At 50.7% G+C, this 25,531-nt stretch overlaps 1 protein-coding gene and 1 pseudogene across 1 annotated transcript in view; both read left to right on the top strand.

Moving 5' to 3' along the window:
* LOC100733866 (angiotensin-converting enzyme-like protein Ace3) overlaps positions 1-25,531 on the top strand; it is a 56,800-nt gene that overhangs the window by 9,340 nt on the left and 21,929 nt on the right. Inside the window, exons 11-13 of the mRNA XM_063242678.1 lie at positions 23,456-23,581; positions 23,795-23,982; positions 24,168-24,376. Coding sequence (XP_063098748.1) covers positions 23,456-23,581; positions 23,795-23,982; positions 24,168-24,376 — 523 coding nt within the window. The remainder of the gene's footprint in view (positions 1-23,455; positions 23,582-23,794; positions 23,983-24,167; positions 24,377-25,531) is intronic.
* LOC134474462 (potassium voltage-gated channel subfamily H member 6-like) lies at positions 4,624-21,094 on the top strand (annotated as a pseudogene).

Raw genomic sequence — 25,531 nt, 5'->3', positions numbered from 1 at the left:
ACCACCTGCTACCTAGCGCTGGGTGTGTCTTGAGACAGCAGACATTTGTGTGGTGCTGCAAGTGATACACAGAATATCTCCCACAATTTTGAATCTTAAACCTTCCTAAACTCTGTAAGACCAGAAAGGACTAAAGAGCTGCTTCTGCCCACTGACACTGAACACTTCACAGGAAACTGTGGCTCAGACTTTGTGTCTATTTGAGTCCAGGAGAATAATGATCACAACTGCTTAATAAACATCAGTGGCAGTTAATAGTTAACATTTATTGCCTCTCAGCATTGTAGCAAACCTATAAGGCAGGTACTGGTATTACTTTGATTTTATGAATATTGAAGCTGAGGCTCAAACACCTGCTAAGTGGCTAAGCTCGACTTCAAACTCAGATGAATATATTTCCAAGCTGGTGATTGTGTCGACTATGCTGAGCTCTGTGGGAGAAGTCTGGCTGGCAAAGCCTGGAGGTACACCAAGTAGTCATAGCAGTACTTGTGGAAAGCCCCACACAGCCTTACAGTTATCCCCGCATCCTCCAGGCATGCCCTGAAGCTGGGCTCCAGCAAGCCCTGGCCAGAGGTTCTAAAGGAGCTGACCGTGCAGGCCAATTTATCTGCAAGTGCCCTCATGACCTACTTCAAGCCACTGCTGAACTGGCTAGTGATTGAGAACGTGCGACAAGGTGAAATCCTAGGCTGGCCAGACTACACCTGTCCCTTTTCAGGTTAGTTAATCTGATTCTGAGCCCAGCCTTAGTGTAACCCTAAGCTCTAACCTGCTCTTCCCTGGGCCATTCTCTATGCCAACTCAGCCGTAATTCTCAGGCTGTCCATCGTCCAGCTTGAGCTGGCACAGTACTGGTGCTGGTCAACCTGTCTTTACTCAGCTTGAGTACAGCCATGTCCAGCCCTTACTCAGTTGCTTCTGGCACATCACCCGGCCAGATTGCCAGGCTGGCATCTGAGCAGAGGGTCAACATCTTGCCTCCTGACTAGGTTCCCTAGGGCATGTCACCCTACTCATGCCCGTATCTTTCTCTTCTATTTTGTCTCATTCTCCTTCTCACCCATGTTCTGGGGCTGACAAGTCTAGTAGCAGTCAGATCCCCCAACAACAACAGAAAATCTAGGGCCCCCTTGCTAGGCCCACCTGTTCTGTGAGATGTTCCTGTCCTCCACAGAAAGAAGTACAAACAAAGTGGCATTACTGGATCTGCAGATGAAGACTGACCAGGTTACATTTGTGCTGTGTATACTTCTGGGTTTGAGCTTTGTCATATTCCTGGTGATCCTGAGAATAGCCTACAGGTTGTACTTCAAAGAAAAACAGTCACTAGAGGACGACAGCATGATACTCAGCACCCTGCCCGATAACTACTTCCTGGGTGTGCCCATGGAGCCCCGAAAGGCCGCTCGAAGACAGTGGACTCTTCTGGGCCTCTGCTTGATCCTAGTGCTGTGCAATATCAGCCTCAGCATTTGGGTCTTGGCACACAATCACAAGAAGTCTTCAGGGATGAGAGCTGACTAGTAAAACAAGGATTAGCCACCAATCACACTGGTGAGGCTGAGGGACAGGGAGGGCCTGAACCCAGGAGGGTGGATGACAAAGAGGGAGCAATTTGAAGGCATACTGCCCACCTGTCATTGGGTGCAACAGAAACATACCCGGATACATGTGGTGCTTTGATTGTGTGTTTGCAAACCCAAATGTGAGGCTACATGCACAGGCAGCAGCTCTGTGTTTCAGGCCATGGTACCTAACCACCTCCCCAAGGTTCAGGATCCACAGTTTTATTGACCTAGTAGCTGTGCCTTTGACCTGGCTCTAACCACACAACTGATTCTTCCTTTTTTCCTTTTCCTTTTTTTTATTGTTACTGGGGATCGAACTCATGACCGCCTGCTTGCAAGGCAGGTGCTTATGCCGCTGAGTAAATCCCCAGCCCCCAATTGATTCTTCAAATAGCCTAAATTTGGCTTAAGAATGCAACTATGGGGTTTGGAAGGCTAATGGGCACTTGGCTGGTTCTTAGGAACCTAAGGAATCTCTATTCTAGTTAGAAAAACACCTTGGTTCAGTCCCCTTACCAAATGTTCCTAAGTATGCCTGGACATTCCTTTGAACTTGGTGATATAAAAAACAAAACCTCAGTGATATCTAGTTCATATACACTGTGTATCATGTATCTCTTCACTGATCTGGCCCTGTGTTTGGCTGCTAATATGCTGTAGTCCTAATCAGCTCTTTGTTGGCCACCTGAGATCCAAATAGTCTCACAAACTGCCCCGTGGTTCTCCCTAACCCAGCACAGGCCCTCTTGAATGGAGACAGTGAGTAGCTGGGCATAAAGCCAGGCATGACTGATGATTTATTTCTTTAATATTTAAACAAAGCTCATCTCCAGCCACTCTGCTCCGGAGATGGTCTTGTTCAACACACACCTGGAACCTGGCAGATTGCCCTGGGGAGCAAGCAGAGGACAAACAGCACCTTTCCAGGCTCAACAAGGGTGGGGGAAGATGAAGAGAGCTGTAGGAGGATGTCTGAGACATCAGTGCTCTAGGAATAGGCCTGGGAAAAGGTGGGGTAGGTCCCTTCCCTCAACCTCTCCAACTCTTTCTCTCCAGTTTGTTTGCCACAGCAATAGAGCACACCCAATATTTTTAGACTCGCTGTCTGGACTAAGCCTCCAGAGGTGTCAAGGAATCCTGAGAGTCACTGTGTCTCAAGAAATAGGGGAAACTTGAGGGGAAGTATATTATAGTTAGAAAACACAGAGATGGGGCATCAGAGCTCCTCCTGAGCTGATAGGAAGATGGCCAAATAACTGCAACAACTCTCCCCAGATTAAGGATCTGAGCCTCACAGTCAGAAGTTCAGGCCACAGAGGTAGCACACCAAGGTCTCTATGGCTCTTTTCTCTTCCTATATGTATTTCTAGACGTGTTCCTATGTTATGACTGAGCCCAAGTAATTCCTGCCCCAATCCCCAATTCCATAGCACTTTCATTTGATGTCTCTGTGGCTGTTTTTACCTTGCCGTACTGTAAAATTGTTATTTGTGCCAATGATTAGCTGTTAAATACCCACGTCAGGAGTATATCCCTGTGTAACATTTCTAGTAAGTGAAAATGTTTGAATGAGTAAAAGAATGCATGGATGTCCCATTGCCCAAGTCTCTCCTCAGAGCTCAGCATCCTACACACTGAGCCTGTGAAAACCACCCCATTTTTCCTCCTCAGCCAACCTGACCCGCCACACACAGAGGCAGCCAAGACACTTCTGGACTTCTTCAGCAGACCACACCAACAGCCCTCTCATCTTCCACCTACAGTGGCCAATGAGGCTTCCATCAGGCAATGTGGTTCTGCGTGGCAAATGCACACTTAACCAAGACCCCCAGGCTTCACCAGACTCCAGCAAAAGCCTCAGTGAACCTCCTTGGCCATCCACCCGCCATCACCCCGTTATTTAAGGTTTATTTTGCCCAAATATATCCTTTAAAATCTTCACATTTGTTTCAGAATCTATTATCTGCTTAAGAATTTGGTTGCCCATCAATTCTAGATACTAAAAATGGCAGCAGAGATTTTTTTATCAGTTAACCTTTATCCCCACTACCCAGCTCAGCCCCTGCAATCTGCCCCCACCCCATCATCCTCAGCCTTTGCCTTAGGCACATGCTCCACTTTGAATGTTGGCCCTCCTTGCTCAGAACTGACCACTGGACCCTCTGTAGCATTCCAAGCCCACCAAGATGCTCAGGAAACAGTAGTCCCCCTTACCCTTCTCTCCTAGAACACCTCTTTCAATAAACCTCTCTCTTGCTTCTAGTATGCTCATTTTCAGTCAGTACTCATGCATCAGTGGTCACTTACTAATAAGCGGTTTAAATATGCCCTTTCAAGCTATGTATACATGCTAAGAGTTCTCAGGCCTCTAAAGAATGCACTTTATTGCATATTTTGGCATACAGGATGAATACTGGAGCCTGACTAGAGGCTACTTGTCACTGGATGACCATAAACCTAAGTGTATCATTATCATGGTCAGGCCCAGAGGTCAGACTCTGGATAAAGCCTTTAGTAAAAGACCACCTGTGGGCTCACACAACTCCTCCTACTGGAGGTCTCCCAATGTTCTCCTGTATTTAATGGGAGAGAAAACTGCCATTTAATGGGAGAGAAAAGTACACAAACGGGGTCCAGGAGAGAGTGGGGCCTCAGGGAATTCTTCCCCTTCCCAGGCCCAGTGCCACACTACGCACCCTACGATTTATGGCCCAGTTTCTGCCAGGTGGGCCCCAGAGAAACTGCTTGGGCCCCAGAGAACTCCACAAGCCCTGGTGCGCGCTGCTTTCAGCACCACAGCGTGGACAGCTCCGGGCAGCAGAGGAGGGGAGGAGGCTTGGTGGGCTGAAGTTGTGGAAAGGGAGCCCAGGGTGGTAGCAAAGGGGCAGGGAAAGGCAGGGAGAACTGGGAGGACTGGGGAGGCTGACTTTGGTGGGGCCAGGAGCCCACGGCCCTCCCCTGGGGCGGCGTCCACCCTGGAGTCGACAACAGTGGACAGCCAGAGACTGCAGGGAGCCAGGGTGCCAGTAACACCTGGTGGGGCCACAGAAAGATGCCTGTACATAGAGGCCATGTTGCGCCCCAAAACACATGGACACCATCATCCACAAGTTCGAAGGCCTGAGTGAGTGTGTGTGTGTGTGTGTGTGTGTGTGTGTGTGTGTGTGTGTTGGGGTGGGGATGTAGGAGCGGTGATCCAGAGTCCTTGGTCTGTGGCAGGAACAGTCAGACCCCTCTACTAACTTATGTTGGGGCAAACAGGGGAGCGGGTGCCATTGTGAATGCAAAACCCATCACTTTGAGGCCTCCTAAACACCTCCATCCTGGAAAACAGCACAATGGAGCTCCTCCCCCTCCCAGCAGAATACTTTTCTTGGTGCTCAGACCCTGGCTTCCTTTGTAATCCGGGCTCTGCTTTCCTCTCCAGACTTTACCCCCAACTCTAAGGGTTTCCTTGACTCCTTCCCTTTCGCCTGGCCAGGCTGCTCTCCCAGGTCTAACTCCCCACTGCTTACATCCCTGCTCACCTGACCCTTCTTCACTATCCTCAGGGCTTGAGCCTTTCTCTCCCTTCACCAACATTTGCCGCCCTGCTTTTCCCAGTCTCCAGGACCGAGCCCCCTCTCCTGCTTACTGGTCACCATCTGCCCCCTTCTCCTTCACCCTCACCCCTTACTCTCCGGAGGAATGACTTTCCCCTTGAGCCCTCCCCATCCTGTCTTTCCCTCCTTCCAGTCCTGCTCCCTCAACTAAATTCCAACATCTAAACTCCCTTTCCTGCTGCCACAGTCCCTGTAATCTTTCCTGCCTGCTGCCCGAGGCTGGCTTCCAGAGTCGCCCTACCTCTTACCTCCCACCCAGGTCGTAAGTTTCTGATAGCCAATGCTCAGATGGAGAATTGTGCCATCATTTACTGCAATGATGGCTTCTGTGAGCTCTTCGGCTATTCCCGAGTGGAGGTGATGCAGCGACCGTGCACCTGCGACTTCCTCACAGGCCCCAACACCTGAGTAGTACTGTGTCCCAGCTGCCACAGGCCCTTCTGGGCGCTGAGGAACGCACAGTGGACATCCTGTACTACCATAAGGATGGTGAGAGCCACAGTTGGGCTAGGGGCACGCTTGGCTGGCCTCTCTCTTGGCCCACCAGATGACCTGCTAAATCTAAGGTAAATCTAATGACAAACGGGCCTGGACTAATCCTGCCCTCACTCTTTGGGCCTCAGTTTCCTCATAGTAGGGGACAGCAATGAGTTTTGGATGCTCTGCCATCTGTGGTCTTTTTCAGAGGCCTGGGACAGGCTCATCCAGCAACTGGTAGGGACCCTGGGCAGCGCCTCCTGCTCCATCATCCCTCCCCTTTGTCGTCAGTCTCCTGGTTGTCCACTTTGTCACTGTCAGCCCCAGCTATCAGGCAGCTGCAATGGAAATTAACCTTTCCTCATGTGAGTCTGCCCTGGGAATTTGGGATGGAGTCACCCCTTCAAGGCCTGTGAAGCCAGAGAAGGTGTAGGAGCTCCTGCCTGGCTCATCTAGCTGAAGATCTTTGAGAAGACAGGATCTGGAGTTTTCCCCAACCAAGAGGTTCTTCCAGGTAGAGTTTGGGTTCCTACTACTACCCAAAATCATTGCAAGCAAAACAGGAACTGAGCAAAGCCCAGCAGCCTTTGAGCTCATCCTCCCAGAACTATAGTATGCCCGGTAGAGCTGCGAAAGAAATGTCGGTGGCAATTAGGACGAGAACTTGAAAGTCCTTTGTAACTCACCATGGTCCAGGCCCGCATCTAATACAGTTCTATATCAGAATTACTTGGGGCATATTTTTCAAATCATATCTTCCCTAAAGAGAGTGTTGGCTCCCAGTGCACAAGAAGAGACTAGGCAAGTGTATTTGGAAAAATCTCCTGGCAGTTCTGATGCCCTGCTATATTTGGGAACCACTGGTTTTGTTCCCAAAGGATAAATCCCTTCACTTTGTGTCAGTGAAACTAATCAAAGAACACTGCCAGGGTCCAACCAGACACTGGAGCTGAAGTCTCTGGATCCTTCCCTAAGAGAAGTTTCTCTTGAGTATATTCATGGCCCTTTTTCCAAGAAGAAGGAAAAAGGACCCGATTTCCTCTGTCCTTGGATACAAGACTTTTGGAAAAGGAAGCCTCCAGAAGAGAGAAGTTCCCGTGGAAATAGCATGCGGGCCAGTAGAGTATACAAAAATGCTTTTGGATTGGAACTTACGGGTACTGAGAACTTGGGTTCCAGGGGCCTAGGTGTTTGTGAGTGTGATTATGAACATGAGAATGTGTGGGTGTGTTCATGTACCTGTGTGCCTCCCTGATGGCACATGTATGTGCACATGTGAGCACGTGTGTGAAGGTGTGTCATTATGGACTTTTGGGGGGCTTCTTGGTCCAGTTCTGACTATGCGTTGGTTGTCCCTTCTGGCCCAGAAGCAGAATCCGGAGACAAGGAAGAATGTGGCTTAGTCTGGCAGAACTAACAGGGTTAATGAAGTCAGAATATTTTGAAATCTGTGACTTCACCTTTAAACATCACTGCAGGGAAGAGAGAAGGGTCCTGCAGGAACAGAATGAAACAAAAAGAGGTGAGGGGACACAGGTCCTTTCTGTTCTCTTCCTTGACCCCAAAGCTCTGTCAATACAGAAGAGGGTGAAGGCTGATGTCAGATCCTGGGGATGTCGGATCAGGGCTCTTAGCGTTCCATCAGCACCCTACGTTTCCTGGGCAGGGAGCAGAGGTCAAGGCCACGCTTTAACTCAAACCCTGCCAAGGTCCTCCAGCTATTAGAAGAGGCCAACTAGAGTTGGAAGGTGGCCCTGAGTGAAAATGGAAATTATCCTTGTACATGGTGCTGTAAAACTTCCCACTCTCAATTCTGGCTTGTCCTGTTGCCCAGGTTTCATCATCTGGACATTACTGAAATTAGTCTGAAACCCAGAAAAGGGAGATTCCTGACCATCATTACACTAAGAGAAGGATACAGTGCTCAGATAACTTATGTTAACCTTATGATGTACTCCTACCATGTAATTCTTTTGTTAAAAAATCATATTCATAAACATCTTACAGTCCTGCTGAGGGACATATTGTGATTTATTTCTTTCCAGATCAGTGTTTTCTCTCTACTCCACTCCCAGACTCTTGGGAGGTGGGAAGGGGTCCTGAACAGATCTCTAGCTGGTTTACTTATAATCCTCTTTCCTCTAAAAGGGTAATCCACTGCATAAAGTTGACTCAGAGGTTGCAGCACTTGGTAAAAATCACCCCTATGAGCCAAGGTCAGAGACTCTTGAGAAAGCAAGGCTCTTTCTCACCTGTCTTTGCTAGGAAAAACAACACCTTAACAAATAAAGAGGAAGGGGGACTGTCACAGACTAGAACAAGTGAGAGTCTAGGGGTGGCATGGAGAGCGCACAGTCCTCCCTTACTCCTGCCCCACTGGGCACTTGCCAGAGGACCCAGCCCTCCCTGTCTGCCTTTACTAGTCCTCTACTCTGATGGGCCTAAACCAGAATCTTGTCATCTCTAGGCCAGACTCCAGGAGGATTGGGGCTTCTCAGTCCTCAGCTCCACTTAAGGTGGACAGGGCAAGACTGAGGTCAGGAGCTACTGTCTGCCCTCTCCTTCCCGCAGTGTTTTCCACACACTCATCTCTAAATGCCAGGTGGGCTGAGCTGGAGGCAGCACCTTGCAGTGTGGTATAGCCCCCCTCCTAGTGGCAGCATTCTGAGGCACAAATGGTCCCTAAGGGCTCAGCACCATGCTAGATGGAGTGTGGGAAAAGAACTCAGAGTGAGGCTGTGGGTGTAGCTCAGGGCTTGAGTGTCTCCCTACAATGGGTGAGGCCCTGGGTTCAACCCTCAGTACCTTCCAGACAAGGGGCAGGTTGTCAAGTGGCGAGAGTGAGGGTCCGAGTTGGGAGGAAATATGGGCAATGAGAAGTACTAGGAGAAGCCCTTGGAAGGGAAAAGTAGGCAGACTTTGGGTGTGTCCTACAGAGACAGGGCAAGGACACCAGGACACTGCTGTTTCTGGGCACAAAAAAACACTCACCTACTACTGCCCACCCAGGTACTTGTAGGCTTCGAGCTTTGGAGAAGCAAAGACAGTTACCCTGCAGTACATGAAGAGGATGTGCTAAACTCTTCCAAATTCTCATAGCTGCCTGTCTGCCTACTCCAGTGTGCCTACCCCAGGCTGCTCCAACCCTTACTGCTATGAGGGGCTGGTCTTCAATGCATTCCCAGTCTGGGCTTTCAAACCAGAGAAATAGCGAGTGGGAAGATGGGGCCATGGCTACTCCAGCACCATAGAAAGCCTGCAGAGCTTTCCACCCTCCCTCTTGCCCCCTGCCAGGCTAAGTGTCCCCAGTGCCAGGGAGACAGGAAACATAATTGGACTTTAGAGGCAGGAGCCTTGCCACACCCCAGGCTGACAAGAGTGACTACAGCAATGCAACCCAGGGGAGGGTAAAGCCAGGCCAGGGGCCTCTCCTCCATATGGATGTCTCCCCTGGACCCACACAGCAGCCGGCAGGTGGCTGCCTGGTGCCTGAGAGTCCAGGAATCTGATCTGGGAGATTCCTGCTCCTGAGAGCAAAATGGGGAGGGAAGAGGAGGGAGGCTCAGCTGTATACCAGGCCTGATGGCTGTGAGAATGGGCAGGGGAGGTAAGCCACAACTAAGGCCTGGCCACTGTGCCCTCATATTTACACATATGTGCTTTATTTCATCAATACATACTTAGCAGAAGTGAGACAAACCCAAACCTATCATTGGGCGTGCAGCTCTGCCTTTTGATTTGCAAGGTCATCTCAGGCCTTGTCCCTGAGGATCTTGCCCTTTCAAACTGATTGTGGCCAGCAGTTTGAACTGAGGCACAGAAGGAACCCCATGGAATGCCTGCTCCTAGGCTCTGTTCTGTGATATGCATTATTTCAAGTGATTTTGTTCCATCCACCAATGAGAAGGTAGCAGGAGCCTGGAGCAAGGAGAGGGAACAGAGACTGTGGCCAGAGGTACAAAGGGGCCAACAGCTATGTTTGGGCTGCCCAGGGGGCAGAACAAGCAGCATAGGGACCTGTTCTGCTCCTACGTGCCTTTTCCTTCTCTCTGACCCTCAGGACACTGCCCTGCCTGATCCCTGGTCCCAGGCTCTGCCTTGGGACTGCTCCAATACCTTCCTCCCAGACAAGGCTCTTCCCTTTGCCAAGCTGTTGTGTGCCAAGAGCCCAGGGGTCCTTGCTTCATGTCTCCTCCCAGCCATGGCAAATCAGATTCTCAAAATCCCAGTCTGTCACCTGCAGAACAGAAGCCTACATCTGCCCTGCAAAGATCTCCTGAGGCCCAAAGTGCCCACTGGGTCTCTGCCCAGCACTTAGTGTAAACCCAACAACATGTTCCTTCCAGTGTCAGAGAAGGGGGCATTTTTGTGGTGTGGTGTTATGGGAGCTGAGCCCAGTGTCAGCCAAAGCCACATGGGTGTACAGTGCCCCAGCTGGCCTCCCCACTTAATCCACTCCCATCTGCTCAGCTGTAATTACAGCAGAAACAAACCTTGAGCCTCAGCCCTGAACTGAGGGCCATGCCTGGACTTGGACCTAATGCGATGTTATCTCCTAATGAGCTGCTTAGTTGGTATCCTCCTCTCTGTCGTTTGGGTAGGGCACTAGCTGACCAGTTCTCCACCATCTACCCATCAACTCTGGTCACTGTCTAGGCCTTTTCTCTCCAGTAGGTGCCTTTAACTTGACCTTCACCAGCCTCCTCTCCAGCCAATGGAGGAGATCCTTTCAATGACCACCACCTCCACCTGCTGATGGTGTTTACAGCCTCCAGCTTCAGATGCTTAGTGGATATGTTGCCTGTGAAGAATCAGGATGGGGCTGTCATCATGTTGATCCTCAACTTTGAGGACCTGGCCCAGCTGTTGGCCAAGAACAGCAGTCCCAACCTGACCCAGCACCTGCTGTCCCAAAACTTTCTGGGCTCTGGTGAGCAAGTGAGTTGGGCTATGGGTGGTGGTGACCAGGGAAGGCTAGGGGCATCCACTGGAGCAGCCAGTGGCCTGGCCCTGGCTGCTCTGATCCAGGCCCTGTTTCAGAGGGCTCTGTGGAAGGAGAGGTGGACAGGGGCCTGGCCCAGGCAGGTACAAGTACATAACTGTCAGCCAGGTCCCACAGTTCACATTCAACCTCATGGTGTTCAACCTTGAGAAGCACCGCTCCAGTTCCACCACAGAGATCGAAATCATTGCGCCACACAAGGTGGTAGAGTAAACACAGAACGTCACTGAGAAGGTCACCCATGTGCCAGCTAGCAAGCCCTGAACCTGGGGTTCCTTGGGGTCTTGACTAACAGAGAGATGCAGCATGTCCAGACCCCTGCTTGAGTGGAGTTTCTACACCTAAAGAGCTCACCTGAGGCCAAAGTCCTGGAGCTCAGAGAATTTGGGATCAGCAGTGCCTATAAGAGTCTATCTCTTAGCACTGGGGTATCTGGGGTAGGAGGGAACAAGACAGGGTGCACAGGCCACCATTAGGGGCCTGCCCAAGTCATTTCCCATCCCTGCAAAGGAGAAGGGGAAACAGCATGGATGAGGGCCATACAGAAACAAGGAGAGGAAGGAAGAATGGCAGGAGGCCCCCTGCCCTGCCCTTGCCCCTTGCCTTTCAAATAACAGCCACCTTACCCTTCAATAATACACAGGATCCTCCTGCATGTCAAGAGGAGACGGTAGAGCTGATGACTGTTAAATTTGAACAGCCCCTTAAAGGCCCATCCCTGAAAGTCCCTTCTCCATGTGGTCTCTTTGCTCAGCTCAAGGTAAATGTCCCTGAGTTCACTCTCCTTTCTAATGGGGCTTAATGGCCTGAGCATTCCACAAGGAAACACAGAGTCTTGCTTGAGGTTCCAGTGACCAGAGTCCTAGTACCGATTCACTGTGTGACACTGGACAAGGGACAGCCTTCTGGTCCTCAGGGCTTTCTTGTGCAAAATGCAGGTAGTTACATGAAATGGCCTCCTAACAATCACTTCACGTTAAGAAGTGGTAGCTCTGCAGATACTCAAAGTTCTAATCCACAGGGGGTACTAGGCGAAGGCTGAGCAAGGAAGTGCAAGCCTTTTTGGGGGGCTGTCTCCTCATGGGAGCAGCCCTTGTTTTCTCTACTTCTTTCCATTAACAGAAGAGTCATTGCAGGAAGAAGAACCACTCAACTATTCAACCCCATTGAGTGCAAGGGCTGTGGGGAAGGAGAAGGCCCAGGCTGCAGAGCTAGGCCCTCTGAGGTGAGGTAGCGTGAGAAAACTGTCTAAGGCTAACACCAATGCCTTTAAAATGGCACCAATATGGTGGCCACTCTTGGATTGCAGAATTGTCTCTGAAGATGGACAGGCCTGGTGGGCACATAGGTCCTCTTGGCTTTACTACCTACCCAACATGGGCCTTAATGCCAGGGGTGGCTCCTGACAGAGCTCCGAAGAAGGGATTAGCATGATGCACAACAGCAAGGTCGCACTGACCTCTTCTAGAACTTTAAGTGCCTAAGGCTGTGATCTTGCTGCCAGATCCCTACATTCTGAAGGTCCACCAGCTCCCAGGTGTCCCTGGCCAGGGTGGGCTTTGCTACAGAAGAGCTCCGATGAGACAGTGGGAGACTGAGCATCAGTGTGTCTCCCTGTCTGCTGTCCTGAGGAGCTAAGGGGCTGGACACTCTTTTCTCAACAGCTTGCAACTTTCTCCCCTATCCCTGCAGCCTTTCTCTCACTCCCCAGACAGACAGGGTTAGGGAGTGGCCTGGAAGAAGGGGCAGACACTGACAGCCATGGGTGTGATGCTCAGCCTGAACTTGGAAACAGAACCCAAGATGCCGGTGCTCATTCAGTGGTCAGTAGTTGAGAACCCACACAGACTGCATGTTGGAGCACAGGGAAGAGCAGGTAGATTGACAAATCACCTGGCTGCACTTATAGCCTAGTGAAGGGTAACATGTGGTCAGGACTGTATATGGGGTATGAAGAAAATAAAAAATAGTATCCCAGTCCAGAGACATAGCTCGGCAGCACAGTGCCTGCCTGGCAAGCGCAAGGTCGTGAGTTCCATCCTAAGAAGAGAGTCTCAGTCTACATGGGGTCTGAGGGGCTTCCTGATGAAGTGAAATATGAGCCAAGGCCTAGAGGCCCGGCAGAAAGTTACTGCAGTGTGAGGACACTGAGACCCCCACTGTAGGTTTTGGATATCAGATGAAGAGTCCTCTGGTGGGAACCAGCCCTTTGATGGAACCTCCTTCTTCTGATTCTGTCTGGTTGATCTGGTCTGCAAAGTCAAAACCTCACAGTGCAGATTCTCTGAAACCCGGACTTCTACCAGACAGGTACATATGAGACAATCATGGACCCTTTGTCCTTTGTCCTGCTTCCGCTGTCTCTACTTCCCCCCGTCCCCTCTGCCCATTGCAGCCAATGTCACCCAGCCGTTCCCATGGCTCCCTTCCTAGGCTTATCCCCAAGGCCTGTCTCACCAGCAGTGGCTCCCCCCACTCACCCCTCATGGCCCTCACCCCCCGGTCCTGTCTCTGGATGCACATGTGCTGCCAGAGTACAAGCTGCAGGCCCCACACATCCACCATGGGACCATCCTGCCCTGCAGCACCTTCAAGGCTGTGTGGGACTGGCTCATTCTGCTGCTGGTCATCTACACAGCTGTCTTCACTCCCTACTCGGCTGCCTTCCTGCTCAGTGACCAGGATGAGTCACAGCGGGGGGCCTGTGGCTACACCTGCAGTCCACTCACCATGGTGGACCTCATGTTTGTCGTGGACATTGTCATCAATTTCCATACTACCTATGTCAACTCCAGTGATGAGGTAGTCAGCCACCCCCGCCGCATTGCTGTCCACTACTTCAAGGGCTGGTTCCTCATCGACATGGTGGCTGCCATCCCCTTTGACCTGCTCATCTTCCGCACTGGATCAGATGAGGTGAGCAAATAGCATCCAGGCCAGCAGCTGTGGTTGCCTCTGGCACCCCAGCCCTGAAGCCTTCCTGCATTACAGTCCTGGATGCAGAGAGACCCTGGAACTGGGCAGCTTGGCCACAGCAAGCAGTGGTGGAATGGAGGCCTCAGGCATCTATCGTCTTCCAGACCAGCTGGAGAAAGACCAGCTGATGGGCTGTCCTTTTGCCCAGCTCTCTGAGCAGCTCAGAGAGAAGAACAGGCTGCCAGCAGGTCCTTTGCCACCCCCAGAATTTGTGCTACTTCTGAGACTAGCAGTTCTATAGTCTCAGCCTCTCACATATCTAGGAGTTAGAAACGGGATCCACAGCCTGGACCCCCAATACAGCCTCATCCTCTTCATGGTCGCAGCTCCTCTTGCTTTCCATGGGTGATATGAGAGCATTTTCTTCTTTTTCTTTTTTTTATTTAAAGAGAAAAAAGAAAGGACATAAAAGAACAAAGCAGTAAAAGGGTACAAGTAATACAGAACTTCAAGAAAAAAAATATATAGTAAGAAATCACCAGTCAATAGGTTACATATTATCTTCCCAGAAACAGTTGTACAAATTACAAAATTAAAGCATATAAAGTAGACACTCATCCAGTGATATTGGAGACAGTTCCGTTCAATGATCCAACAAAAGCTCAGTAATATGGTTTTCCATCCTACACACTCAAACATACCTGCGGTGTATGAGAGCATTTTCATAGCTTCTGGTGCCACTTTACCCTCCTTCACATCTCCTCAGGAACAGTTTTCTACCCAAATCCACTCTCCATTCTGGGTGTCAGTCACCCCTCCAGCACTCCAGCCAGCTCAGCAGGGAGTGTTCATCGGTGTAGTATGTCACTCCCAGCCCCGCAGCAAATCGTCCATAAGTTCTATCCTCTCCACCCTGCTGCCTGTGCCTACACTGAGTGACCTTCCCCACCTCTATCCCTGCACAAGGCAGCCAGTACAAATGTCAGATCACGTAACTGACCCTGCCACTCAGTCCTCAGCAGCCCCGCCCACCCTCCCAGCTGTGTCTCACTGCTCTGCCATCTGCCACGCTGCTCCAGGCTGCAGGGCCATGTGAGCCCTGCCTGCCACTTCAGATCTCTTGTCTCTTCTGTGGCACTCACGTGCCAGCAGTGTCTTTCTCACTCCCTCTGCCAGGAGCGAGACCTTGCCTGATCTCTCAAGACTCACATGTGTCTCATTTCCTCTGTGAAGCCTCTCTCTCTCTATCTTTTTTTTTTTTTTTTTTGGTCTTTTTTGTTTTTTATCAGTACCAGGGATTGAACTCACGACCACCGGCTTGCAAGGCAGGCGCTTATGCCGCTGAACTAAATCCCCAGCCCCTGTGAAGCCTCTCTTGACCTGCCCCTGCAGAGTGGACTTCCCTTTCCACCATCCTGCAATCAGAACTCTTTTTGGAGCTGTAGGCTGAGAGTACTGTAAGGTCCCACTCTATATCCCACTGCCAAATGCCTGGCCCAGAGCAGATTTTTCATTAGTGGACCATGTGACGAGGTATCAATGAAAAAATATGATCCTGAACACCCTCTTTCTGTGCCCCACACCATGACCCTGATTGGGCCATTGAAGACAGCTTGGCTGTGGCGGCTGGTGCATGTTGCTGGACCCCTACTCTGAATACAGGGCAGCAGTGCTATTCCTTCTCTTGTGCACCTTTGCCCTCATTGGGCACTGGCTGGCCTGCATTCGTATACCATCGGCAATGTGGAGCGGCCCTACCTGGGACCCAAGATTGGCTGCTGGACAGCCTGGGCGCTCAGCTTGGCAAGCACTATAATGGTAGTGACCCAGCCTCGGGCTCCTCAGTGCAGGACAAGTATGTCACAGCCCTCTACTTCACCTTCAGCAGCCTCACCAGTGTGGGCTTCAGCAATGTTTCACCCAATACAAACTCTGAGAAGCTCTTCTCCATCTGTGTCATGCTCATTGGCTGGAAATACAACCTTGTGCTATGGGCCTTGGGAATGTTGGATTAGTTTTGTTTTGGTGGGGAGAGGGTTGAAATAGACATAACACAGTAACAAGGCATGTGGTACTCTAACCCTAACTGTGCAACACATTTATTTTTGCGCATTTGTACAATCAGTTGTATATAGAATTTAACATCCAAAATGAGATAAGCCTTGAGATAAGCCAGGCACAAGACTAGCATTTGTAGAGCTGGGTACAAAATGGAAAGGTAGAGGGCTTTCTTGAAAAATCATCAAGAATGTTGAGATTAGGTTGGGCTCTCTGTAACTGCACAGGCTGAAGCTGACCCTACCGGCCATTCCCCTCAGCACGTAACAACACACACATTTCACTCTTTTATGAGCACAGTTTAGTTTACAGAGCAGGAACTGAAGACCCTAATTTGCCAGGAACCACACAATTAGGGAGTCTCTGAGCCCAGTGCCAGGCCTGCTGGCCAGCTCCATGGCTGTGCTGCTCTCAGTCCCTGCACCCAGCTTCCTGCCTTCCGAGACAGCTGGTTTAGGACCCTGAAAGTAGTGTGAAATTTTATACAGATTAGGTTGTCATGTTCAAAGTATTTAGAGATGTGACAGCCCAAAAAACAAAAACAAGAGAAGAAAAACTGGGTGAAAACAACAGACCAAGAGTTATCCCATTATACTTTTACAACTTGCAGGAGAAAAGAAATATAAACAACAAATAATCTATCACCCTAGTTCTTTCTTTACAGGTACTTGACCTCAGGGCCCAAGAGAATGCTGAGAGGGCCAGGGACAAGAGCACAAAAGGCCAAGGGCCTTTGTTCCCATATGTCCTGGTGCTGTCATGGCACTGCTGATATTGCCATGGACCGAGGGCTCCTCACCAAGGGGCTGCCAAGCGAGGGAGTCTGGCAGTGGTGTGGCCTGGTCATCAGGTCAAGTGGTTCATTCCCTGCCCTGTCCCCAGCGCTCATGTATGCCAGCATCTTTGGCAATGTGTCAACCATCATCCAGCGCCTGTACTAGGGCACTGCGCGCTACCACACGCAGATGCTGCGCATTAAGGAGTTCTTCCGCTTCCGTCAGATTCCCAATCCACTGCGGCAGCCTCTGAAAGAGGACTTCCAGCCTGCCTGGTCCTACACCAACGTTCATTCTGTAATTTTGTGGCTAACTGTCTGCTTATTTCACAGCCTCTTTAAGTTTGTATTCGGGCTCAGTTATTTGCTCACTGCTGGGACAAAAGTTGAAAGAGGCAAGGTATTTTTTTAAAGCTCAGTTTGTAGAGGTTTCAATCCATAGTCAGCTCATTCCAAAGCAGAGAAGCATGGCGGAGGGGATTGCACAGGAGACAGAGTTCATGTTGTGGCAGGCAGGAAGCATCGAACCTTCTCCATTCCCTTTTTGTTCTATCCAGGCTGTAAGCCTATTGGTTGGTACCACCCACCTCCAGGGTGGGTCTTTCCTCTTCAGTAAATCCATCACCCACAAACCAGAACTACACTAAAGCTTTCAGGAGACTAATCTAGTATCACATACCAATGATCCAATCACTCCCCAAAGTCCCACCTATGGGCACATGAGGCTTTGAAGCGACATCCAGATACAAGCCATAACATATCCTATGGCCAGCACATCCTCTGACATAGAAAAGGCCCCATATCCTTGTCATCTACACTGAGATTCACCAAACGTCCACCCTGGGACCTCCAAACTTTCCAGTTCCTTTCATTAACTTAGTCAGGTGCTTCCTGGTTTTGGGGCACTTTCGTGACAGTCTTGACAGGGTTAGGTGGGGAAGACATGGTTATTCCATTTTAGGGATGAAGAAACTTGAGTTCATAGAGGGGACAACAAAAAGCAGAAGCCTCAGAATCCTTAAAGGTGCTGAAGCATTCCCTGTCACCTGTCCCCCAGCACTGGCATCCTGAGGAAGCAGGAAGGTTGGCAGTGGCCCTTTGGTGGCCCTTAATACCTCCTGTCTCCTGGATGGGAGTGGTCGCAATGTCAAAGAACCTGAATAAAAGGTGAAGGATTCTGATAAAGGGAGGGTAGTTCTGAGGATCTTGGAGACAGAGAGGTGATCCACAAGCCCAAGACAGGAGCAGCTCTGAGGAGACCTCTGTAAAGCTCAGAGGAAAGACAAAGGACATTCCCTTATCTTCCTCCTCCTAGACAGCCCACACATCCAGTCCTATCCCCAGACCTTCACCCTAAGCACTAGGCCCCACCTCAGCGGGATTTCTGAGGGGAGCATCATGTTCAAGGGACTTTCGGGGAGGCGCCTCATAAGGAAGCCTCCCTGAGCCAGACTCTGGAAGGACCATCATCCCCCTGGTTGGCAGGGAAGAATGACATCTTTGGGGAGCCTGGTATCCTCCATGCATGGCCAGGCAAGTTCAGTGCAGATGTACAGACCCCGACCTACTGTGACCTGCACAAGATCCAGAGGGCAGACCTTCTGGAATTGCTGGACATGTACCCTGCCTTTGCGGACAGCGTCTGGAGTAAGCTGGAGGTCACCTTCAACCTGCGGGATGTGAGTCTGAGCCAGTGGGCCAGGGTGGGTGGTGGCTCCTCAGCTGCTGTGCCCTCCTCCAGTCTCTCTCCTTCTTACGAGGACTGCCTCATTATGCCCAGCCTCTTGGAGCCATCAGGTGGCCTGCGTACTCAATGGCTAGACATCAGGGCAGTCCCCGTGGCCTGGGTCATCAGCAACCCAAGTCTCACAGTGGCAGCAGGGTGGATAGAAAGGGACGCTGCTGAGGACAACTCTAGAGTAGATTAGGGTCACATACTTGGTCTCCAGAGAGGATGTTCCCCGCCAGTCCACATGCAGAGAACATTCAGGAAAGAGCAGACGGGAGCAACAGCCCTTCTACTCCTAAACCTTGCTATTCTATGGAGCCTCTCCCAAGACTCAGCCCCTGTCTCTGCCCTAGTAGAAAATCACTGTCTCCAAACCTCCATTCAACTGTCTAGACCCCTCATAGGGAAGAGCCTGCAGAAAGTTCCCCAAAGCTTCACTACAGTGTGTGCCCAGCCACCAAATACCATTTTGCCACCTGAGTATGACAGGGCCACTAAGGGAGAGCAGGGGTAGGGAGGAAAAAGAGGCCCATCTTTGGCCTGTTGCTCAATGCTCATGTTCCCTACAAGGCAGATGGAGGTCTCCAGTCATCATCCCAGCAGGCCCCCAGCAAAGACCACCACGGCTTCTTCCTCAGTGACAAGCAGTCAGGTGAGCAGAGCCAGCCCCTGCCATCTTCTGGCCCCTTCTTGATTTTATCCATCCTGCATTCCCTGGGGAGAGATGACCCTGCGACACTCAAAGGATAAGAGAGGACTTCCTCCATGTGCTTCTCTCTTCTCCCTCGTCTCCCAGCCTGAAGACCTGTGGCCTCAAGGTCAGACCAGAGCTATTTGCTAGGTGCCTCTTTCACGCCTAGGTATTGGTCAGGCCCATGAGGTCCACACCAAAGCACTAGGGAACCCCTTGGGCTGCTGGTCCCTGACCAATGAGACCAGAACTAGAAATGTCTATTCTAAAAGCCCCTCCACCACCCAAAGCTGGGTCTTCAGTTCCCTTCCAGGGCTACAGACTCCTAGGTCCTGGAAGCCAGACCTCCAAGTAGGAATATCTCATGCTCCATATCACCCAGGTAAGGAGAGATACCCCCCACGCTGTCCCATGACAGGTAAAGGGACACCACCCCCAACTTGTTCTGAATGTGCTATCAGGACTAGAACTTGGATGGCTTCTGTGGTTCTCTTTTACGATTTCAGTTATCACAACAGGATTGCTGGGTCTACAGTGAAGGGACAGGCCTATAGAATTAGCTGTGTGGACAAGTGTTTCCTTTTTTCCTGCAGGTGAAGCACCATCCCTATCATCTCAGATGCATCTGGCCTCTGGCCTGAGTTTCTCCAGCCATAGGCCGCCAAACCCACAGTGGGGACGAAAATGCTGGCCTCAGGAGCGAGGCTCCAGGCTAGAGCTGCTCCAGGCCCAGTTGGACAGGTGAGTGCTCCCTCTGGCAAGGCTCAAAAGACTGCCTTAGGCAGGGCATAGCTGCCGCCTGCAGGATGCTCAGGGAATTACTGCATGTCTTGTGAATTTCAGAATGATGCCCATTTACAGGCAGATTTTCCATCCCCTTCACTAAGAACAATTATTTATATGACTTTGCCAGCAAATTTTGGAATACCAAGGCAAATTCATAGGAAAAAGGCACATTTATGTGCAGAATAAATCTCATGAAGCCTTGCAAAGGGCTGGGATCAGGGCTATTGTGATAGAGAGCTTAGGAACAGCATAGATCTCAGTTCAAATTATGACTTTATAACTCAGCAGCAAGAGTTGGAAAAGATACTCTGCAGCTCTGAGCCTCAGTTTCACCCATGAAAATCATACAATTAGAATAATCATGTCAAAGCACCATTGGGACTGAATGTTGTGGGCCCCATGCCTGGACACTGGTAACATGAGTCAGGGGAATTTGGCCTGAGGTTGTGGCTCCCCATGGGGAAATACTTTCAGGTAGGTCCAAGGCTGCCACTGCACTGGATGGAGCATGGAGACTACAGAGTTGAGAGCTGCCCTTAGGGCCTGAACTGCTCTTAGAAAATTGAACCTGATGGCCGAGGGTATGTTTAGCAGGCTGGAGTCCACATGGCATCAGATCTCAGCCACATCCTGCAGCTGCTTCAACAGTCCATGCTGCACAGCCACGCCAGCTACATCCTGGGGGCCCCTGCCTCCAATGAGTTGGCCTTGTTTCCTGTGGGCTCAGCAACTCAAGAGTCCAGGGCCCAGGCTGCTCCTGGGTCCTCTGCCCCCTGCACAGGTAAGAGTCGAGGGGAGTATTCAGATTCTTTCCTCCCAACCCCAACTTGTTCGGAATGTGGCATCAGGCCTAGAACTTGTGTGGCTTCTGTGGTCCTCTTTTATGATTTTGGTTATCACAACAGGATCACTGGTCAAGGTGAAAGCAAATCCTGGGTGGTGATAACAAGGCCCACAGCTGGGGCAATGACCCAGAGATTTGGGAGGAGCTCTGTCCCTTAGGTCAGAGTAGATTAACTCCCATTCTGGCCTAGAGGCTCCCTACAGAGCATATTTCTATCTTTCTGCCCTTTCCCAGAACGACTTTATGGTGACTTAAACAAATGTACACCAAAGCAGAACTCCTCTCCCAGGATGCCTCACCTGGCTGTGGCAGTAGACAAAACCCTGATGGCATCCTTGGAACAGAAGCCTGAGGAGCTCCTGTCACCCCTGTCCTCGCCTGTGTGTCCCCTGGAGGTACAGGGACTTGTCTGTGGCCCTCTCTTTCCCTCCCTCCCTGCACAACTTGGCTCTGTTCCCAAGCAGCTGGAGTTTCAGCGATATGGCTCAGACCATGGATTCACAAGGTGTTAAGAGCCAATGAGTCCCTGAGTAAAAGCTACCACAAGGAGCTTAAGGTGGCTCAGATAAGAGTTAAGGATGTTAGAGGAGTGCCTAAGCCAAAGATGGCTCTCTGAAAACCGTTCTCCTAGAATAACTACTGACCGGCGCAGCCCCCCAATGAGACAGGAGACGCTCTTGTGGGCGACAGTTAACTGCTGCTTTATTTACGCGGGCTCTGGTTTATATATTTGGCCGTGACCAATCACAGGCTGCCATGAGGAAGCAGGGCGGGAATGGGACGTGGGCTCTGGTTACTATATCCAGCTGTGGCCAATCAGGGGTTGCCACAGAGTCGGCACGGGGCGAATACGAGTGAGCACCAGGTGCGCACGGGTTGGCTAATTTAAAGAGGGACGTATTGCATTGCGGAAGCTGGCGTGGTCCTTAGTCCCGGGTGGGGTATGGTATGTTGAGCGCCTGCGCCCAACAACTACAAATTGCTAACCCATGGGGCTGGGGATTTAGCTCAGCGGCATAAGCGCCTGCCTTGTAAGCAGGCAGTCGTGAGTTCGATCCCCGGTATTAAAAAATAAATAAATAAATAAATAAATAAAAAACAAATTGCTAACCCAGGTGAAACCAGTTGACACAGAGCACTTTGACCTGTCCTCCTTCAGGGCTCTGTATAGACAGCAAGCCCTCCCAAAGGTGAGGGAGCACAGGTGTGGAGGTAGCTTAAGGTGGAGATATTCATGAAGAAAGGAATAAAGTTTCTGACCCTCCTTGTGAGTCTTGCTCTAGGCTGCATGTCTGATCAATTCTTGGCTCAAAACCAGCCACCACCTTTTCCCAACAGAAGAAGGGAAATCTACTTGCCCAAGGACTGCAGATATTAAAACTCAGGAGCACTTGACTAGCAATCACAAGATCCTGGGTTCAAACCCCAGTACTGTGAAAAACAAACAACCAAACAATCACCTTAGGAGAAACATCAAATTCTTATGTTAGAGTTACTGTGTGCAACTAAAGAAAATTAGCTTAGGCTAGCACGTTATGCTCCTGGGAGTTTGACTATGAGAAGCTGCTAGACGGTACCATGGCTGGTTAAAAGGATGAGGAATTTTTTTACTTAGATCCTTAAAAGATAGAAGATGGATATAATGGCCCTTGGACATACCTGTCTGACTTAAGGTCCTGATTCCTCTCTGGAAAATACAAAATTCAAATTTACCTAACACCCATATAATTCTCTTCATATGTATTTCTATTACAGTATGGTAAGACTAATGATTAAATAGCTAACATACATGCTTGCTTCAGCTGCACATATAATTAGTAGCTAGCATTTCTCAATGACTTACTCCATACCACAGTTCCTAAGTCTGTTACATACATTAACTCCCATCTTCTACATAACCACCTTATAAGATAGGGAACCTCAGAACCTACTGCCCTTGCTGTACAGATGAGGACACTGAAGCCCAGAGCATAACTTTTCCATAGCCACACAAAACTGGGAAATGGGAGGATTCAGAGCTTAGCCCAGGGGTGGGGATGTAGCTCCGCGGTCAGCACTTGGCGAACGTTAATGTGGCTCTGGGTTCAAGCTCTACATCTCGGAGAAGAAGAAAAAAAAAAACTCAGACAAATCCACAACCCAGGCTATCTCACAGAGGCCATCTGGAAATAGAGCTTTTATTATGGGGGAACTTGGATGAAAGGGCAGGACCAACATGCAGAAATGCAAATGCAAAGGTAACTCTAGGGGAAGTTCTTAGCAGGCCATCTAGACCACCTGTGCCTGTCAACTCCAGGACTGAAGCCAAGGACTGAGTAAGTCCCTTGAGATTCTCACAGTAAAATTTAGAGAACCATTCTTCTGATACCAAAAACCATTGCTCTAGCACCCAAAGGAAGTCAGTAACAACACCAAACATAGGGCTTTTCAATCCAAGTGTACTTGATAGAATCCGTTTCTGTATTCAGCAGCCAGGACAAAGAAATGCCAGGGAGGAGAACAGCTCGTGGTTTGTGCCCAGTGTTGAAAAGCAGAGGCCTGGACATTTAAAACTCTTCCATGCTTGAAACAGTTGCTCTGGCCTTGACTGGTGCATTTCTACCTGAGAATTCCTACTGCTTCAGGTAAGATCATTTTAGGCTGGCTTCCCTGCCCAGACCACCCTAAACACATCCATCTGACCCCTTTGGCAGCCCCTTGCCGCTGTGTATATACATCCCGGGATGAGATGTCACTGACTCAGAAGCATTCTGCTAAGCCTTCTGCCCCAAGCTGCCTCCCACCAAGGGGCTGGTCCCTGGGGCCTCAAGAAGTGGAGGTGGCCTTCTGGCATCTGCACAGCCACAGCTAGGGAGGCGCTGGGACAACCCCAGAAGCCCCCTGATTTCCGCACCTTGTCCTGCTCTGCTGGTTCCTGCGTGGCTGCCATGGGCAGAAGGGACTGGATTGTCAGTAGCACAGCCCCTCAGTCCACTTCATTCCACACCACACCTTCCCTCCCCTCCAGGTACTTTGTCAGCTTTGTCATCCAGTTCCAGTTCCATGAGGCGCTGTGCCAGGCTGCTGGCCACCAGGGGCCGCTGCACAAATGTGATATCTACCAGTCCAAGGAAGCAGGGAAGCGGCTGGCGTAAGTGTTCCTGGCCCTCTCACAATTTTCACACTCTGCTCTGCTCCCCTCAGCCTCCCGCCCAGTGGGGACCTAGAGGATCCTGGTCTCAGACCTTCCTATTCCTAAAGGAACGTTTAGACAGAGAGACGGATACAAAGAAGAATATCAGGCTGAGGAAAGAGGGCCTGGGTTGTTCTGACTCAGTTTCCCTTTCTCTGGTGGATTCCCCAGGGACATCATGAAGCTAGGCTACAGTAAACCTTGGCCAGAAGCCATGAAGCTGATGACAGGTCAGCCCAACATGTCGGCCTTGGCCATGATGAACTACTTCAAGCCACTGATGGACTGGCTTGTCACTGAAAACGGGTGGCATGGGCAGAAGCTGGGCTGGCCGCAGTACAACTGGACACCAAACTCTGGTATCACGACCCACCCCACCTCCAGCCCAAGGCCCACCCCCCCAGTGTTCGACAGGACAGAGCCCCCTCCCCAGTCCAGGCAGGCTCACGTCTGACCTCAGAGAAAGAACAGGGAAGCCAGAGCCTGTAGACCCGGCCCACCCATCCCCCTGCCCACTGCCCTGTTTTCTTGCTTCCTTGTCCAGCTCCCTCAGACTTCTTCTCGGACACTGGCCATGTCAACTTCTTGGGCATGAACCTGGAGCCACAGCAGGCCCGCATGGGCCAGTGGGTGCTGCTCTTCCTGGGTGGTGCCCTACTGGTGGCCACCTTGGGCCTTACCCAGCAGCTCTTCAGCAGGCGCCACCACAGTCTCCACCAGCCCCAGTTTGGCTCTGAGGTGGATCTGAGACACACTTGAGATGACCAAGCTAGACTGGGCTGGCTAGGAAGTGTCCACAAGAGATTGGGTAGTGAATGTGTTTGGTGGGCCAAGATTGTATCCCAGCATGCTCTTCCTCCCACCCCTTCCCCTTCTTTTCTGTCCTCTATGTCACCAGCCACCTCAGCTCTGCCCTCATTTTTTGGGTACCCTGCTGTCTAAATGGAGTTTCCCCTGGTCCTTCTGTGAATTCAATTAAAAGTCCTATCCTCATCGTGTGAGTCTGTGTCCCTCATGGGGAAGTTAGGGATAGGGACAGATGGCTCTCCAGTATCCTGGAAGTCCAGCTGGTCCCTTTTCTGGGTTGCTACCTCCACCTTCATCCAGAAAGAACCTCAAAGAGTCCCCAGAGCTCTTGTTGTAGTGCACACACGCCATCCAGCCTCAGACTTATCTTCCCTCCAACCTGGGTCGTTGGCTGCCACAGTGTCCTGCCACATGAAGTGGCCCTTGCCTGCCCACGTACTGATCCAGCAGTGATCTAGGAGGCTGGGAATAGAGGCAGAACTTCTGGGGTCCTGGCTTCACATGTTGAAGTGCTATGGGGGCCCTTGCTGATCAGTGCTGGCTCCTTGATCTAGTCATTTTTAATAATGGCCCGGTTCACTCAGAGGGAAAGCCCCTGCCTCTCTTTGGCTGCTGGAAGGTGAGTGCCTTGGATGGGCCTGACTGACTGAGAGTATGGACTAGTCCAGTCTTACCTTGGGCTCCTGATTATGCCAGTCCACTGATCTTGGTAGATTTCCTTGGTTCCCAGACAGAATCACTTGAGTAACAGCCTGATAAACCAGCCTTGGACTAGAGTTGCGGCTCAGGAGTAGAGCACTTGGCTCCCCTATGCACAAGGCAGGTTTGAGTGCCAGCACAATATACAGGGGCGCCACGCGCGTGCACACACACACACTCACACACACACACACACACACACACACAAAGAGGAATGCTGGAGCAGTGGCTGCAGACACTGCCCCCAAAAGGGTTAACATGAAAGACTGTCTCCTTATCCTCCCAGCACACATAACCTCACTTGGAACTACCCGTTGGGAAACCCCAGCGTGGATGTGGGGAGTGTTATTATGAGGGACATTTTAATACCTTCTCTACATGTTTATGTAGGAAGCTTGGAAA

The sequence above is a fragment of the Cavia porcellus genome, unplaced genomic scaffold, assembly GCF_034190915.1.
Source record: "Cavia porcellus strain 051 isolate PalLab524CR breed Dunkin Hartley unplaced genomic scaffold, mCavPor4.1 scaffold_32, whole genome shotgun sequence".
Taxonomy (NCBI): Eukaryota; Metazoa; Chordata; class Mammalia; order Rodentia; family Caviidae; genus Cavia; species Cavia porcellus.
The sequence above is the reverse complement of the archived record's forward strand: the minus strand, read 5'-3'. Positions and strand labels throughout refer to the sequence as shown.